The sequence below is a fragment of the Venturia canescens genome, chromosome 10 (genome assembly GCF_019457755.1).
Source record: "Venturia canescens isolate UGA chromosome 10, ASM1945775v1, whole genome shotgun sequence".
In the NCBI taxonomy this organism is placed as follows: domain Eukaryota; kingdom Metazoa; phylum Arthropoda; class Insecta; order Hymenoptera; family Ichneumonidae; genus Venturia; species Venturia canescens.
Genome location: NC_057430.1, coordinates 14,761,204 through 14,776,990, shown reverse-complemented (window position 1 = coordinate 14,776,990; position 15,787 = coordinate 14,761,204). Strand labels below are relative to the sequence as shown.

General features: G+C 48.2%; 1 protein-coding gene across 3 annotated transcripts in view; it reads right to left on the bottom strand.

Annotated features, from left to right (window-relative positions):
* LOC122417286 (titin homolog) overlaps positions 1 to 15,787 on the bottom strand; it is a 42,762-nt gene that overhangs the window by 18,621 nt on the left and 8,354 nt on the right. For all 3 annotated transcript variants that reach the window (XM_043430672.1, XM_043430670.1, XM_043430671.1), the window contains 8 exons: positions 14,465 to 15,749; positions 3,480 to 14,359; positions 2,838 to 3,098; positions 2,614 to 2,754; positions 2,168 to 2,497; positions 1,873 to 2,045; positions 1,689 to 1,794; positions 15 to 178 (listed from right to left, as the gene is read on the bottom strand). In XM_043430672.1, coding sequence (XP_043286607.1) covers positions 15 to 178; positions 1,689 to 1,794; positions 1,873 to 2,045; positions 2,168 to 2,497; positions 2,614 to 2,754; positions 2,838 to 3,098; positions 3,480 to 14,359; positions 14,465 to 15,749 — 13,340 coding nt within the window. The remainder of the gene's footprint in view (positions 1 to 14; positions 179 to 1,688; positions 1,795 to 1,872; positions 2,046 to 2,167; positions 2,498 to 2,613; positions 2,755 to 2,837; positions 3,099 to 3,479; positions 14,360 to 14,464; positions 15,750 to 15,787) is intronic.

Here is a 15,787-nt window from a genome sequence, read left to right as displayed (position 1 = left end):
TTCTGTTATTTTACCTCGGCCCAACGAGCTCCTCCTTCGCCACCCAGAAGCCAGGCGTCAACCCTGTAAGCGACGACCGGAGCTGGACCATGTTGGACCGCCTTTCCCCAGCTCAGGGCCAACCAGTTTCGCCCTCCATCTACGACCACCGGCTCACTCGTAATCGGTCCCGGTACTTCTACTCCAACATTAAATTTATTCTTCAATTAGAACATTTTTTCGTTCGAAATGAAAACAAAAATACACATTTTTCCACCACTTTTTGTTCTCGAACTATAAAAAGTCCATTTTTAAGTCCGTTAATTCTCTGAGGGCAAAATTCCCCTTGGAATATACCTTGATGACCGACGAGAAAATCCAAAAATTCGTGAATAGGGCAACTCGTTTTCTCGATCCATGACAATCTTAATTTTTCTATCGACAATTCTTTTTTGTGATTTTCCGCATTTTCAAACTCTGCCTCGGCACTTTCGTCATCGGTTTTGTTCATTTTTCTTTATTTATTTTCATCGCGAAATAATTGTTTTCAGGTGACAAGCGATATGATTGCCATGAGCCGCGCACCGACTGAGCATATGCTCAACATTTTTTGGCGTAACGTCGCTCGACTAATAGAAGAAGGAGAAGGAGGAGGAGGACAAACAGAAATAGCTGGACGCTAGTTTCTTCTCCTTCTGGGCGAAGGGTGGAGTGGAAATTCCTGAGTATCGTGAAAATAGGTGGGGCCGTGAGAGAGAACAATTTTATCTCGCCTTTCAAATTTGACTCGACTGTATAACGCACGCGGATACACATGCACACGGCCTTTCATTCAGAATCAACATTTTTTGGGTGGTACCAGACCAACTGAAAATAATCGTATCTACGATCACTTCAAAGGATCGTGAACATTTTCGTTTCATTCTTAACGTCAATAATCCTTTCCAGGATTCCACGAATCCATCCAGGCAGTCAAATTCCATTCTCCGCCCAATTTACCAGCTTTCCGTGCTCTTCGAGAGATTTTTTTGAGTGCTGCTCGCAGGAAAAATCTTTTCACACTCTGCTATGTCAACACGACACGAGGGCTCAGGAAAACTGCAGAAAACCTTTGTCAGTGCAATTGGCTTCGTTTCTGGCTGAATTTTTAATAGTTTGACGTCACCAGAGAAGCAGGAAAATTGCTTCCTCCTCAGTAGTCGACGAGTGAGTCCATGCATAGCTAAATAGTCACTTAAAGGAATTTCGACTTCGCTCGGAGCTGCCAGGCATGAGATTTTATTACTTTCGTATGTTTTGTAAATGGGGAGAGTAAAAAAATGACTTTTATCTCCTTTGAATTCGAATTGGAACTTCCGATACGTACTTTGAGCGTTTCCGCTGCGGAGGTCACTTCTCACAATCTAGTTCATACAGAGAGAAAATATACATATTTCTTTTTGAGAGTGTCGCGTCGTCTATTAGGAGCGGGGGGTGCACTGACACTCGCGGTGTATCATATATTTTTAGAGCATCTCCCGAGTCTCGAGAGAGGCGATTCGTAAGCGAGTGTACTTCTTTCGAGTTTCGAGAGTAAAATTGAGAAAATTATAGGAATTGGAGCACGAGATTTTTTGGCCCGACTGGCGCGATCGTTAACGAGCCAAAAAATGAGAACAATGTCTGCTGATGAAAATTGAGAGTTAAGGTCGCATCTTTTTCTTGCTTACGTTTGAGGTAAGATCTCTCGGTGTCGTGAATATTTGTCAACAGGTTGTCGGTGTCGACGGTGGCCCAGTCGTGCGACGGTGTCAGTGATCTTGCTCGTTGTTTAACCTTTCGAATAATCGTTCGTTCTCATTATCGACCTGACGAAAAATGTTCATTTTCGTTTCAAACGAACGATTCTCGTACCTTTACTGTGTAAAAAGTTCGGTCGCAGCCATAACGATTTTTCGCCATTATGCAATACGTTCCCTCGTCCTCGATTGCAGCACGCTTCAGAGTTAGGCGCACGTAGTCGTCGCTCGATTCCTTGTACGATCTCGGCCCGTTCGTTATGTCGCGAAGACCTTTCATCCAGACAACTGAAACGGAGAGTAAATTAAAATAAAACAGCTCCGGATCGACCGTTCCCAGCTCGCGATTATCAACCTTCGAAATACCCTTGCGGTTTCGCATTTACAATTATTTATAAATTATTACTAACTTCGTGGTTTGGGAACTCCATTAACCCGGAATGAGACACTGACGTCTTCCCCGGAGGTTACGTAAATGAGATTCTCAGCAGGTCGTGATACGAACATCGCAGGTTTTCCACCTTCGCTCGAACTCGACGGTACCACTTCGACGTTCGCCGCAGTGTCAACGTAGCCGTATGCGTTGCTGGCCCGACATACGTAAGTTCCGGTCTCGGACTCCGTCGCTTCCGGGACGATGAGCGTATAAACACCGGCGTCGGCGAACGTGCGAGCTTTGTAAGCGGATATCGGCTCTCGTTTGTCACCGCGCATCCAAGTTATGTCCGGTTGCGGAACTCCTGCGTCGACAAATATTCGTCCGATTAAATTCTCACTCTCAATTTTTCATCACAAAATCATGAGAAAATCGTTTTTTCACTCATTCGGAATCGAAGAGATTCCAGGCACTCTGTACCTTTTACTTCAACCTGCAGAGCGATCGTCCCTCCAGCTGGGACGCTGTGGTCAGTGAGATGACTGGAAAATCTTGGTCTCCCAGTGTCTCTTTCCGAACTCGTTAGATTCCGATAGCTTCCTCGCCACCCAACTGCATGATCTGATTAATCAAGAAAAAATATGGTATTTCAGGTTTCGATACAAAACTGCGGGAGGATTCAATCAGCCGAAGAGAGTTGGTACCTTTTCCATCGAAGTTAACGACATGCGAGGTGCAGTCACCGACCTTCGAGTCATTCTCAGCCCTGCAGGTGTACAATCCACCGTCATAAAAATCAGGCCTCGAAATCTTCAGACGACAAATACCATCACCGAGGTCACACTGCTGGTAACGGTCCACTATTTCGAGGACTTGACCATCCTTCAGCCAAGTTATCTTCGGACTGGGCTGACCTCGGACTCTGCACTCCAAAACCAACTCGTTTTCGGTAGGGTTATAGGTGTCTAGGAATGAAAAAAAAAATCGATTATTTACTACTCGTTACTGAGGTGGAAGCCAAATTAAAAAAAAATATTTTTATTTCTTTCAGATTGTGTCCTTCGTAATATTTTGGAACGCACGATATTGCAGTTGGATAGAATGGAAAAAGCAGATTAAATCAGGAACGTAGTTTCCTCAAAATAATTAAATGGCATAACCGCGTGCTGCGAAATCTGTAGAAGAGGGACTGGGACCTCGAGAGCGTAATTGGAGCCAGGTCAGTTCTTTTTTATGGATAAATAATTATAATTTTTTCTCAGTTCATTATCGCAGTATGTCACAGTAACCGCCCGTTTTACGGTGACACTCGACGAGTCCGGAAAAAGGAGAGATTGCTGGAGTACCTTTGATCGATCGTGTAAAAGTTGGCCGGGCAGGCAGGGGCTCATATCCAGGATAGACTTTGAGTTTAGCCTCTGTGTAGGCCTGTCCGTGAACGTTTCTCGCAACGCAGGAATATTCGCCGGAATCTTTGGGCAAAGCTGCGTACAGCTCCAACGAGGCCATTCCATACTCTTCGATAGTGCAATGGCGGTTGCTGGAGGTGGGCAACTCCTTGCCATCCTTGGTCCAATAGACCAGGGGTTCTGGGTCTCCGAGGACTGTGCAAGTGAGTTTTATTCTTGATCCTTCGGCTGCTGTTCTGTCTGTCAGTTTGGTGCAGAATGAGGGTCTCTTGCCACGATCCCTGGGCCCAGGTGTGAACTCGTGGATTCTACTGGTCGATGAATAGTGAGGCGTGTAGCGTTTGTCATCGGAGGAGAAAGTTTCGTCTCGTGTTCTGCTCGAGATTGGCCGATCCGTTTCCCGATTATCCAAACGCTCTTTGGATCGCTCTTGATCGACTTCGATCGCTGGCTGCTGAGCACTTCGTCTCCTTCGAGTCTTGGGAGGCAAGCCTTGATCTCGCGATACCGCTGACTTGGAAGATTCCGAGTATTCGGAATCCATCTCGGAGTCTGTACGGATCGTCGAACTCGAGGGTAGCTCATGATCTGAGGGAACCTCCTGGTCCATGCGAACCTCGTGCTTTCTGACTCTGATCTCTTGCTCGGAATTCATCGGGGTTTTTTCGTCTTCGTCTTCCTCCTGTTTCAACGATGCCGCTTGCGGGAGATTTTCTTTATTGGTAAGAGCTTCGTCCGAAGTGATTCTCGAACGACGCCTTTTTCCATCGATGGACTCTTGTTTGTGCGGGGCTTCAACAAGTTCTTCAGAGTCCTGCTTCTGGGAGCGCTTTTCTTCATATTTTGAGTCTCCTTTTTTCGAGACTTTTCGAGGCTCCTCTTTCGAGTCCTCCCGACTCAATCCCTTAACTTCGTCCTTGGATTTTTCTTTTTTCGATTCTCGAGATCCTTCGTTCGAATCCTGTTTTATTAATTCCTTAGCTTCGTCCTTTGAATCTTTCGTCTTAATGTCATCCTTGGGGCCATCTTTGGTCGAGGTTCTTCGAGACTTTTCTGTTGTGTCTTCTTTCTTCAGCCCTGTAACATCTTTCGAATCTTCTACTTTCGATCCTCGTCGAGGTACCTCGGTGGACTCTTCTTTTTTCGATTCCTTAATGTCTTCTTGGGTGTCTTCTTTTTCCGATCCTCGCCGAGATCCTTCAGTGGAGTCTTTCTTCTTCAGACGTTTTCCATCTCCGATAGAATCTTTTTTCTTCAAGCGCTTGCCTTCGCCCTCTTCTTTCTTGAGTCCCTCAACAGCGTCTTTGGAGTCTTCTTTCTTTGAGCTTCGTCGAGATCCGTCTTCGGAACTTCTCTTCTTGAGTACCTTAACATCTTCAGTGGAGTCTTCCTTCTTCGATCCCCGCCGAGATCCTTCGGTGGAGTCTTTTTTCTTTAATCCTTTAACATCATCTTTGGAGTCTACTTTTTTCGATCCTCGCCGGGATCCTGCCGGGGAGTCCGATTTTTTAATTCCCTTTACTTCGTCTTTGGGATCTTCTTTTTTTGAACCTCGTCGAGATCCTTCCTCGGAGTATTTTTTCTGCAATTCCGGAGCATCCTCCGTGGAGTCTTCTTTCTTGGATCCGCGTCGGGATCCTTCTTTGGAGTCTTTTTTCTTCAGCTCCTTAACATCGTCTTCGGTACTTCCTTTTCTCGAGCTCTTTCGAGGCTTCTCGACTCGGTCGTCTTCTTCGGGGATTTTACTATCTTGTGTTGCCTCGGCCGTTCCTTTCCGCTGCTGTTCGAGTCCCTCGTTTTTCAATTTTTCAGCTTCTTTCTTCTCCTCAAGTTGCTGCGATTCTCGAATCTTCTGACTTTCGGCTTCAGCTTTCTTCGCTTTTTCTTCCTCCAACTTCAATCGTTCCGTTTCTCTTTCCTTTTCTAATTTTTCCTTTTGGAGTTTATCTTCTTCTTGTTTCTGACGTTCGATTTCTTTATCTTTTTCCAGTTTCGCTGCTTTTTCTTTCTCTCGACGTTCAGCCTCTTGTTTTCCTTTTTCCGTTTTCTCTTTCTCAAGCTTAGCCTCCTCGTCTTTTTTCGCACGTTCCAGTTCTTCTTTCCTGAGCCTTTCTTTCTCCAACTTTTCTACTTCGTCTTTTTTCAGTCGCTCTTCCTCTTCCCTCTTCACGCGTTCGGCTCTTTCTTTTCTCAGTCGTTCAGCCTCTTGTTTTTCTCGTTCCAGTTTTTCTTCTTCTTTCTTGATTTTTTCTGACTCTTCTTTCTTGAGACGCTCTTCCTCTTCTTTCTTCGCACGCTCCAATTCTTCCTGTTTCGATCTTTCCGCCTCTTGTTTCTCCCTTTCCAACTTTGCTGCCTCTTCTTTCTTAAGGCGTTCTTCCTCTTCTTTCTTCGCACGCTCTAATTCTTCTTGTTTCAATTTTTCTGCCTCCTGCTTCTCCCGCTCCAACTTAGCAGCTTCCTCTTTCTTCAGTCGTTCTTCCTCCTCTTTCTTCGCACGCTCCAATTTTTTCGCCTCCTGTTTCTCCCGCTCCAATTTAGCCGCTTCCTCTTTCTTCAGTCGTTCTTCCTCTTCTTTTCTTGCGCGCTCTAACTCTTCCTGCTTCAATCGTTCTGCCTCTTGCCTCTCCCGCTCCAATTTTGCTGCTTCTTCTTTCTTCAGTCGATCTTCCTCTTCTTTTTTCGCGCGCTCTAATTCTTCTCGCTCCAATTTTTCTGCCTCCTGTTTCTCCCGCTCCAATTTAGCCGCTTCCTCTTTCTTCAGTCGTTTTTCCTCTTCTTTTCTTGCGTGCTCTAACTCTTCCTGCTTCAATCTTTCTGCCTCTTGCCTCTCCCGTTCCAATTTTGCTGCTTCTTCCTTTTTGAGACGTTCTTCCTCCTCTTTCTTCGCGCGTTCTAATTCTTCTTGCTTCAATCTTTCTGCCTCTTGCCTCTCCCGTTCCAATTTTGCTGCTTCTTCCTTTTTGAGACGTTCTTCCTCCTCTTTTTTCGCGCGTTCTAATTCTTCTTGCTTCAATCTTTCTGCCTCTTGCCTCTCCCGTTCCAATTTTGCTGCTTCTTCTTTCTTCAGTCGTTCTTCCTCTTCTTTCTTCGCGCGTTCTACTTCTTCTTGCTTCAATCTTTCCGCTTCTTGTTTTTCCCGTTCTAATTTTTCCGCTTCTCGTTTTTCTCGTTCTAATTTCGCTGCTTCCTCTTTCTTGATTCGTTCTTCCTCTTCTCTTTTCGCTCGCTCCCTTTCTTCTTGCTTCAACCTTTCTGCTTCTTGTTTTTCTCGTTCTAATTTCGCTGCTTCCTCTTTCTTGATTCGTTCTTCCTCTTCTCTTTTCGCTGCTTCCTCTTTCTTGATTCGTTCTTCCTCTTCTCTTTTCGCTGCTTCCTCTTTTTCGATTCGTTCTTCCTCTTCTTTCTTCGCTCGCTCCTTTTCTTCTTGCTTCAGCCTTTCTGCTTCTTGTTTTTCTCGTTCTAATTTCGCTGCTTCCTCTTTCTTGATTCGTTCTTCCTCTTCTTTCTTCGCTCGCTCCTTTTCTTCTTGCCTTTCTGCTTCTAGTTTTTCTCGTTCTAATTTTTCCCTTTCCTCTTTCTCGAGTCGTTCTTCCTCTTCTTTCTTCGCGCGTTCCAATTCTTCTTTCTTCGATCTTTCCGCTTCCTGCTTCTCCCGTTCCAATCGTTCCGCTTCCTCTTTCCTCACTCGTTCTTCCTCCTGTTTTTGCCGTTCCAATTTAGCTGTTTCTTCTCTCTCCAACCGCTCAGCTTCTTCTTTCTTCAGCCGTTCTTCTTCTTGCCTCTCACGTTCCAATTCCGCTTGTTTCAATTTCTCAGCTTCCTGCTTCTCCCGTTCTAATTTTTCCTTATCCAATCTCTCCGCTTCTTCCTTTCGGATTCGTTCCTCTTCCATTTCCACGCGTTCCAACTCTTCTCGTTTCAATCTTTCAGCCTCTCGTTTCTTCCGCTCTAATTCTTCTTTTTCCAAACGCTCGGCTTCTTCCTTCCTCAGTTTTTCCGCTTCCATTCGTTCGCGTTCCAATTCTTCTTCCCTCAGTCTCTCCTCTTCCTCCTTCTGGATTCGTTCAGCTTCTTCCCTTTCCATTCTTTCTTTCTCTTCTTTTTGTATTCGTTCAATTTCTTGATTCTTCAGTCTCTCCTCTTCTTCCCGTTGAATTTCTTCCGCTTTTTCTCTCTCTCTTCTCTCCTCCTCTTCTCTTTCCATCCGCTCGATTTCTTGTCTCCTCAGTCTCTCTTCTTCGTCCCGTTGGATTTGTTCAGCTCTTTCTTTCTCTCTTCTCTCCTCCTCCTCCTCTTCTCTTCGAATCCTTTCGGCTTCCTCTTTCTTCAGCCTCTCAGCTTCTTCTCGCTCTGCTTCTTCCCTCCGACATTTATCTTCCGCTTCTCTTTCGAGTCGTTCTCGTTCTTCTCTTTCTTCACGTTCCAGTTTCTCTTTTTCGAGTCTTGCAGTTTCTTCCTCTTCCCTGACTCTTTCTTCTTCTCTTTTCCTACGCTCAGCTTCTTCCTTTTCTTTTTCCTGCCGTTCTCGCTCCATCTGTTCCACTCTCTCAGCCTCCTCCTGCCGCAGTTTTGCTTCTTCTTCTTCTTCTTCTCTTTTCAGTTTCTCAGCTTCCTCTTTTCGTAACTGTTCTTGTTTTAATTTTTCTTCATCTTCTCTCATTTTTTCTTGAGCCTCAATTTCTTCCTTCTTCATTTTCTCAGCCAGCACCTCGCGTTGTTTTTCCTCCTCCTCGACCCTGAGACGTTCACATTCTTCGCGTTTGAATGTTTCTTCTTCCAGTTTCTGGGTTTCTTCCTTGAGCGAAATTTCAGCCTCTTCTTTACTCGCAGTCTTTGACTCCCCTCCTCGGGCCTCTTCATCTATTCGCTCTTTCAACTGCTCTTTGCCATCGTCAATTTCGATTTCTTCACCGTCAAGATTTTCTTTCGTTTTTTCAGACGAAACATTGGCAGCTACAAATTCCTGGACTTTGGCTTCGGAGACCGATAACGCTAGTCGTTCCTCTTCCACGAGACTCTTGGCCCATCCTTCGACTGGTTTCTTGAGGACGATTTCTTCGAAGACTTCTTCAGCGATGCCGTCCTTGCCTTCTCGAGGGATTTTCAGTTTTATCACTTTTTCGGTGGGCGTCTCAACGACCTCGACGATGTTTTGCTCTTCCATGGCGACCACATCTTCAACGGGTTTAACGACGATTTTTTCCTCGATCTGAGGCTCTTCGTCAGCCGCCGCTGCTCTTTTAATCTTGAAGATTTTTTGTGTGGGCGTTTCGACGATTTCAACGATCGTTGATTTCTCGGGTTCGATCGTATCTTCCTCCCTCAATTTCGCGACTTTGGCTGCTTCGATTTCGGCTACTCGAGCTTTGTGACGTAATTCTTCGACGGAAATATTCGCCTCTTGAAGCGAGGGTCCTTCAGAGATTATTTCTTCGAGACGCTCTTCCATCATTTCCGGCGTACCAATCCCCGCGGTTTGCATCGTCTCTGGTGCATCGATTCGTGCTGTCCGAAGACCTCCGGTTTGGCTCGATTCAGCAGTTCGCTTTTCTGACCTTTCTACAACTAATTCTTGCACACTTTCCTCCAAAGTGTCAGCAAATTGAGAAGTTTCTTTCAATCTAGTTTCAGCAGCTTCCGTTTTGACGGCTGTGGCCAGAATTTCACTGTCTCGAATTTCGGCGCGATGTTCCTCCAGGTTTTCTGCGTGCCGATGCTCCGCAGTGGTTTCCAATTCCACTTCTGACGATTCAGCCTCCCTCGGTTCGATTTTCTTGTCCGGTGCGTCTGTGACTGCGGCTCTAGCCAAACTTTCTTCATGCCGAACTTGAGCTTTTTCTTCTCCCATTTTTCCAACGAGAATTTCTTCCAAATTTTCCTCGAGACTTTCCGTTGTCAGTTGCGATGTTTTCGCATCTCTCGCCTTAGCCAGCATCTCGGGACCTTCTACGATTCCAGCTTGAGCTAGTTCTTCGCTGTGACTAATTTCAGCCTTTCGTTGTTCCAGCTTCTCGGACGAAAGTTCCTGGAAACTCTCCTCAGCAATTTCGAACTGTGACGAAGCGGCGTCCACCGTTTTGATCCTCGTTTCCGGGGCTTCGGTCAAGCCCGCTTCGGCCAAGCTTTCGATCTCCGATAGCCGAGCTTTCTCCTCCGCAGATCGCTCGGTGACCATCTCACCGACGCCTTCTTCAGGAACGTTCGCTTCAGAGACCCCGGGAACCTCGAGCTTCAAGCTCTTAAGTTGTTCACTTTCAGCGGTCGCGAGACTTTCTCCAGGAAGCAACGTCGCTTTTTCCGGAGGCAAATCCTCCTTGGCAACGTGTCCCAAGCTTTCTCCACGATTTTCATCTTCAGCGATGGCCGCTTCCTTAAGGATTTGTAATTTGGATTCAGAGACCTCCGCGACTCCGGCGGCGACGGCCAAAATTTCGGTGACGGCTTGTCGAGCGGTTTCTCCGATTGCAGCTCCTGCAGTGATTTCTTCTTTGGAGATAATTTCTTTACCGAGAAGCTCTGCTTGTTCTTTCTGCTTCGCGGTTGCCGCTGCACTTTCAATATCAGCGCTTCGAGGCACGGCTTCTTCAGAAACATCCGGTGAGATGGATTGGTAGTCTTCCGGCGACGATGAAGTGTGCCTCGGTGCAACCGACGAATCGACGATCGCTTCGATGAGTTCTTCGAGGGGTTTCGCCGTCGTTTCTTCAATGTCCATTGAATCTTCCTTGCCCTTGATCCCTTTTTTCACCTTAGTGATAGTTTCCGGTTGCGACGTAGCAGCTCGATCTGTGACCGAAGTTTCGACGCTCTCGCTGGCTTGCTCGAGTTCACCCAATTTTTCTTGTCGTTCAAAAACTTTTTCCAGCTCCTCAGTTGCCAAAATATCCTCCGTCTCAATGTCCATCGACGTTTGCGCTTGGCTCACCGAAGCCTTCGGCGCGTCTTCGACACTCGCCTTCCCTTCCAACGATTCGGCGCGTGAATCAACAATTTCCTTGCTCGTTTCGCCCTCAACCAAGCTCAGCACAGCTTCATTTTCTTTTTTCGTTTGTTCATGTGCGGAATGATCGTCCTCAGGTTTCTCGCTGGAATCTGCAAAAGCGAGACTCTTGAGAGCGTCCTCGATGAGATTTCTGACGTCTTCCAAGGGTGCGACGACAGCGTTTATGGTCTCTACGAGTGACGCATCTTCCTGCTGGGCCTGCAGGGTTTGCTCGGCCTTCTGCACGATCAGTTTTTCTCGCAACGAGTCCAATAACCCGCACAGCTCGGTGGAGGAGTCAGCGATCGAGCGCAGAAGGTCACGCACGACGATCCTCGGCTGCTCATCATTCCAGACGCGAACGGCCGCACTCAGGGCCGAATGGAGTTGATTTACTGGTGATAGGAAACCTTCGATTATGGTCTCGACGTCGTTCTCCAGGGATTGACCGACCGGCCGGTTGAACTGTGATTCAGCGATCTCGATTTGCTTGTGGAGAGAATCCAAGGGCCGGCACAGCAAACCGTGGGCCAATTCGTCGATCGAACGGTCCAGAGATAAAACTGCGTTTCCCAGTCGATCCAGAGGCCCGAGCAGTGTCAATGTCCACAGGTCCAGTTGATCGGCACGTGACGTCTCCGAAGTGGAAACTTTCCCACTCTGCGCTGCTTCCATCTGAGTTATCGTTTCCGAGAATGGTCGATTGTCAACGGTTATGAGCTCGACAGTGTCAGATCGTAAGTTTTGTAAATTTTCCAATTTTTTCGCTTCTGCCGGTTTAGTTGGAATTTCCGTTTGCCCGATTGCTCGAGTTTCAATGCCGTCAGTTTGTCTCGAAGCCTCTTCTGCTTTCGAAGGTTCCTGGTGCTCAGTTTCCTGCTCCGATGCCTTCGTAGCTTCATCCACCTTGACAACCACCTGATTCGTTTGAACGGATTCTTCTGGCGGTTGCACGAGTTCTACGGCCTCGATTTTGTGCTCCAGGGGTGGAGAATCTTCAGAAACATTTTCGAGAAGTTGTTCGACTTGGTTTTCTACTGCAACAGCGTCGGTTGAAGATTGCTGGAGAGTCGCGACCGCCGTTTCCGGCACTTTAGATTCCTCGGCGATGTCTGCCTGACCGGAAACTCCTGCGAGCATTTCAGGGAGATCATCAGCGACGAGGGTCTTGGGTTCTTCAGGGGTCATCGACCGGACGACTCTCTGGAGCGCTTTCTCGTAGTTGATTCTCTTGATGGTCAACGGTATTTGATTTTCTAGTTCCTCGATGGCTTCCATTACGGGACGCAGAACTCGAGCAGCTTCGTGAATCAAGGATGCATCGAGAATCGTGCCCAGAAGATGCCTCGTCGGCTGGACCAGGCCTTCGACGATCTCGAGACTTTCTGGCTCGTGGCACTCGGTGAGAACGGCGCAGACTCTGGCGAGAGGCTCTTGAAGCTCGGTGAGAGATTCGATGAGAGCTGCGTCACTGGGTGGCTCCGAGTAGGAGGTTTGAATAGCAATTTTCAATAATTCCCTCTTGAAATCGTCGATGACGGGAACGATGGTGGATTTTTCAGGATAATCCTCTTCGATTTCAACGCTTTCTTCGGCAGTGGAGGTCAACCAATCCTCGATGGGATCGAGCCACATGGAAATAATTGCTGGAACTTCTCCTGGCTTGGACGAGGAACTTATAGAGGCTCGGCCATCGTCCTCGGAGCTTTCGGATTTGGCTGCGAGTGCTTTTTTCAGAGCTTCCATAGCGATCAGCGTTACGTCCTTCTCGACGTCTTCAATGAGTTCCAAAACAACTGGAGCTGGTCCGCTTCCGATCTCTTTCGTTGCATTTTGGACGACTTCCTTCAAGTTTCTAATAGGAGCAGCCACGTCGTTCAAAACGTGGCGATCGTCAGGGTCGTGTCGTTCGGTCAAGAGGACTTTCTGAAGATTCAAAAGGGGCTCCTCGAGCTTCGACAGTTCGTCGAAGAAGATTTCGTTGTTGTATTGATCGTCGTTTGCCTTAAAAACTACCGGACTCCCGACAGCTACGGCAAGATTGCCAACGCTCTGACGGAGCTCCTCGATGCTCGAGATGAGGTGCGAACGCCCGGTACGCTCGGCCACTTGACGTGCAGTCGCGGAATCCTCACTTTCGTTTCGGGCAAGTGTTATGCGTTCGAGGACTGTGGAGAGTGCGAAATGGACGCCTGTCAGTGCTATGGCTGCTTTCTCAACCGCTTCTGGTGGTCTCGTCGGAACAACCTTGACTTCAGGTATCTCCAGGCTCACCGAAGCTTCGGGAACGACCGCTGGGGTCTCAACTTTCGATACTTCCGCCTCAATGTCCTCCAACATGCGTAAAACGGATTTCATTTGAACCCGCGAAGCTTCCGATGTCTGAGCCGAATCGATGGCTGCAGCCACGATGACCTTGAGCTCGGTCAGGGGTGCCGTGGCTTCTCGAATGAGCTTGACCTCACCGGGCGAGACTGCTGTCGTCATGGCGAGCTGCAGATCCAGCAGAGGCTCTCGCAGATCGACGAGAGCGTCGACTGTGCTCGCTGACTTGAGCGTCGTCGCCGTGTGCGCTGCTGTCGCGACGGATTCTCGTAGTTCCAGCAAACAAGCGGCCAGTTCACTGCTGCCCGGGAGCGAAGATTCTTCGGCGCTCTCCTGGGACTCGAAATCGCTTATGACGTCACTCAGGTTAGCCTGCACGTCTATGAGCGGATCGAGCAACATTTCCGGAAGACTCAAATCCGTATCGAGCTCCGGGACTTGCTGAACTTTTTTCTCTCCCGGGGAATCTTTTTTTTTCTTTTCTATACTTGTCGCTGGAGTTTCTTCGGTTTCTGTACTCGACTTTTCTTCGATTATTTCTAGGGGAAGGCGGCTGCTCTCGAGCGAGTGGGTTTCCGCGATTTGGGCCTCTGCGATTGACGGAACGGTGACCGTCTCCATCACTGCCAACGTATTTTTCACCAGCTCTTGGAGAACGTTCGTTTCTTCAGGCTCTGAAGACTCTACCGTACTCTCGGCAGATCGTTCTTCCACGGTCGAGAGTTCTGCGGATTCCTTCTTGGCGATTTCCTGGGTCACGCGTCTTTTCTTGACCTTCAGCTTCTCCAAGCGCTCGACAGCGTCGTCCATCGTGTATCTGAGGAACTTGACCAAATCAGCGTGCAGCTCCGTGATCCCTCGTTCCCCAGATTCTCTCTCGTAAGTTTCCAGCGCGAGTGTCAACGCTTCTAATCTCGTTCGCATCTCAATCATTGATTTTTCCAGATCCACCAAAGCCTTTTCTTCGTACGTCTGCGACGTGGCATTCGACGCTCCGAAGGAGTTGAGATTCCGGGACAATTCCTCCACAGGACGGACCAGCGTTTCGACCACGAGAGTGTCGACGTTGTTCTCAAGGGCTCCGGTCGCCTCGCTCAACGGGATCGTGCTCAGAAAAGCCTCGAGACTCTGATGAACCGACTGCAGTCTCTCGATCACCGAAAGACTCGTGGATTCGTCTCCGAATAGGACCTTCCGCTCCACTATTTCAACTACGTTTTCGCCCAGCCGTGATACTCCTCGAGACATTCGCTCGAGCGCTATCGGCTTCTCCGTCTGCAGTAAAGCTGATTCTGCACCTTCCCTCGAAGTCAGCTCTTTCTCAATTCGAGTCAGACCCACTAAAATTTCGTCAACCGGGTCGGTTAGCGATTCCAATACTATCAAATTCGATTTTGGATCGTACGGACCGCTTTGACGTCTTATCAGTTCGATGCCACGAAGAAGCTCTTCGGTAGGCCCACCGATCGCTTCGAGCAATGAAATCCGAACACTTTGTGCGAGGGATCTGTAAAAAACGAAACAAACGTCAGCGGAGATGAAACAGCTCGATTTTTGAAAGAATCCTTCAATTTCTCCTCACTAAAATTACACTAGAAATTTGCATGTTCACCTGTCGCCGGCTGACTTCAACGCTTTGGTCTCTATTTCGGAAACTTGTTCGCAGAGACTCTCAACCGGCAAGACAATTTTTTCGGTTATTTCATTCTGCGTTCTTTCTGCGTCAGCTGAACTCTCCTGAGGCTGGAAGAGAGGCAAAAGAGTGTCCAAGTTGACGAGATTATCCCTGAGGCTCATGACGGGTTCGGAGAGCTTGTAGACGCTCTCCAGCAACCTTTCCTTGTTGGACTTCAATGTCGAGCTGTCAGCTTCGTGCGCGGTGACCTCCGTTCTTTGTAAAGTTTGTTGCTCCTCGAGTCTTTCATTTTCTCTGAGGTAATCGGGCTCAATTCTTTCCCCGGACTCGATAAAAGCCATTTCTTCGATCTGCTCGATCCTGACGTCGTCAACCATGATCGTAGCGTCGGATTCTCTCCTTCGCAAATCCGCAGAAACGGCTGATTCGAACTTTCCACTTTCGCTTCCGCTTCTGCTCGAGCGGCCTTTGCCACTTTTGTTGCTGCTGGCGCTGCCCCTTCGGTCCCGGCCTTTGCCACTCTTGCTCGATCTTCTCTTCCCTCTTTCATCAACCTCCATAGAATAAGATTCTTCGGAACTGGCTTTGGATGAGAGACTCGGCGTTCTCGATGCTTTGCCTTTCCTCTTTTTTCGTTTTATCGGAATTTCCTCCACGAAAGATTCTCCAATTTGGGTTGCTGTGGCGCCTTCCGCGTTGAGGTCTTGCTTATTCGAAATATCCGCGGTGGTTTCGTCGAAGGATAATTTCTCGATGGTCTGTTCGACGAACGAGGCGTAAATGTCTCTCGATTCCTCTGCCCTGGATCGTCCTGCTCCGGAGGACGAGAGGGCGTCGGTGAAGGCCTCCGCACTGTCGTCTTGACCTTGGAGAGACTGTGCCTGGATCGAAGGCTCCTTGGCGCTGTGGTAACTCTCCGACCAGTCGAACCCTTTGGGCAAACTTTTCTCGCTCCTTTCGCTGCGGGAGGAGAAACTTTCTCGACTCTCTTTCCGCCGGGGTGGCCGGGAAGGTGGAGAACCGGAGGGCACGCGATCACTCTGGACGTCACCGGCGAACGAGGAAGATCGAAGGCTCTGCATTTGGTCGTCCATTATGGAAACGTCCTCGACGTCTGCTTCCGTCCGCAAATCGTCGCCTTCCTCATCGGGAACGAAGTAATCCGGGGAAACGTCGATAACGACGGCTTCCATCAACAGATTTCCGGTCGTCGAGGTTTCTTTCGTGAACCTCATTGGTGGCAGCTCGATAATATTGCCCTCTGTAAGTGAATTCAATTATAAAATGCCCATTTGCTTT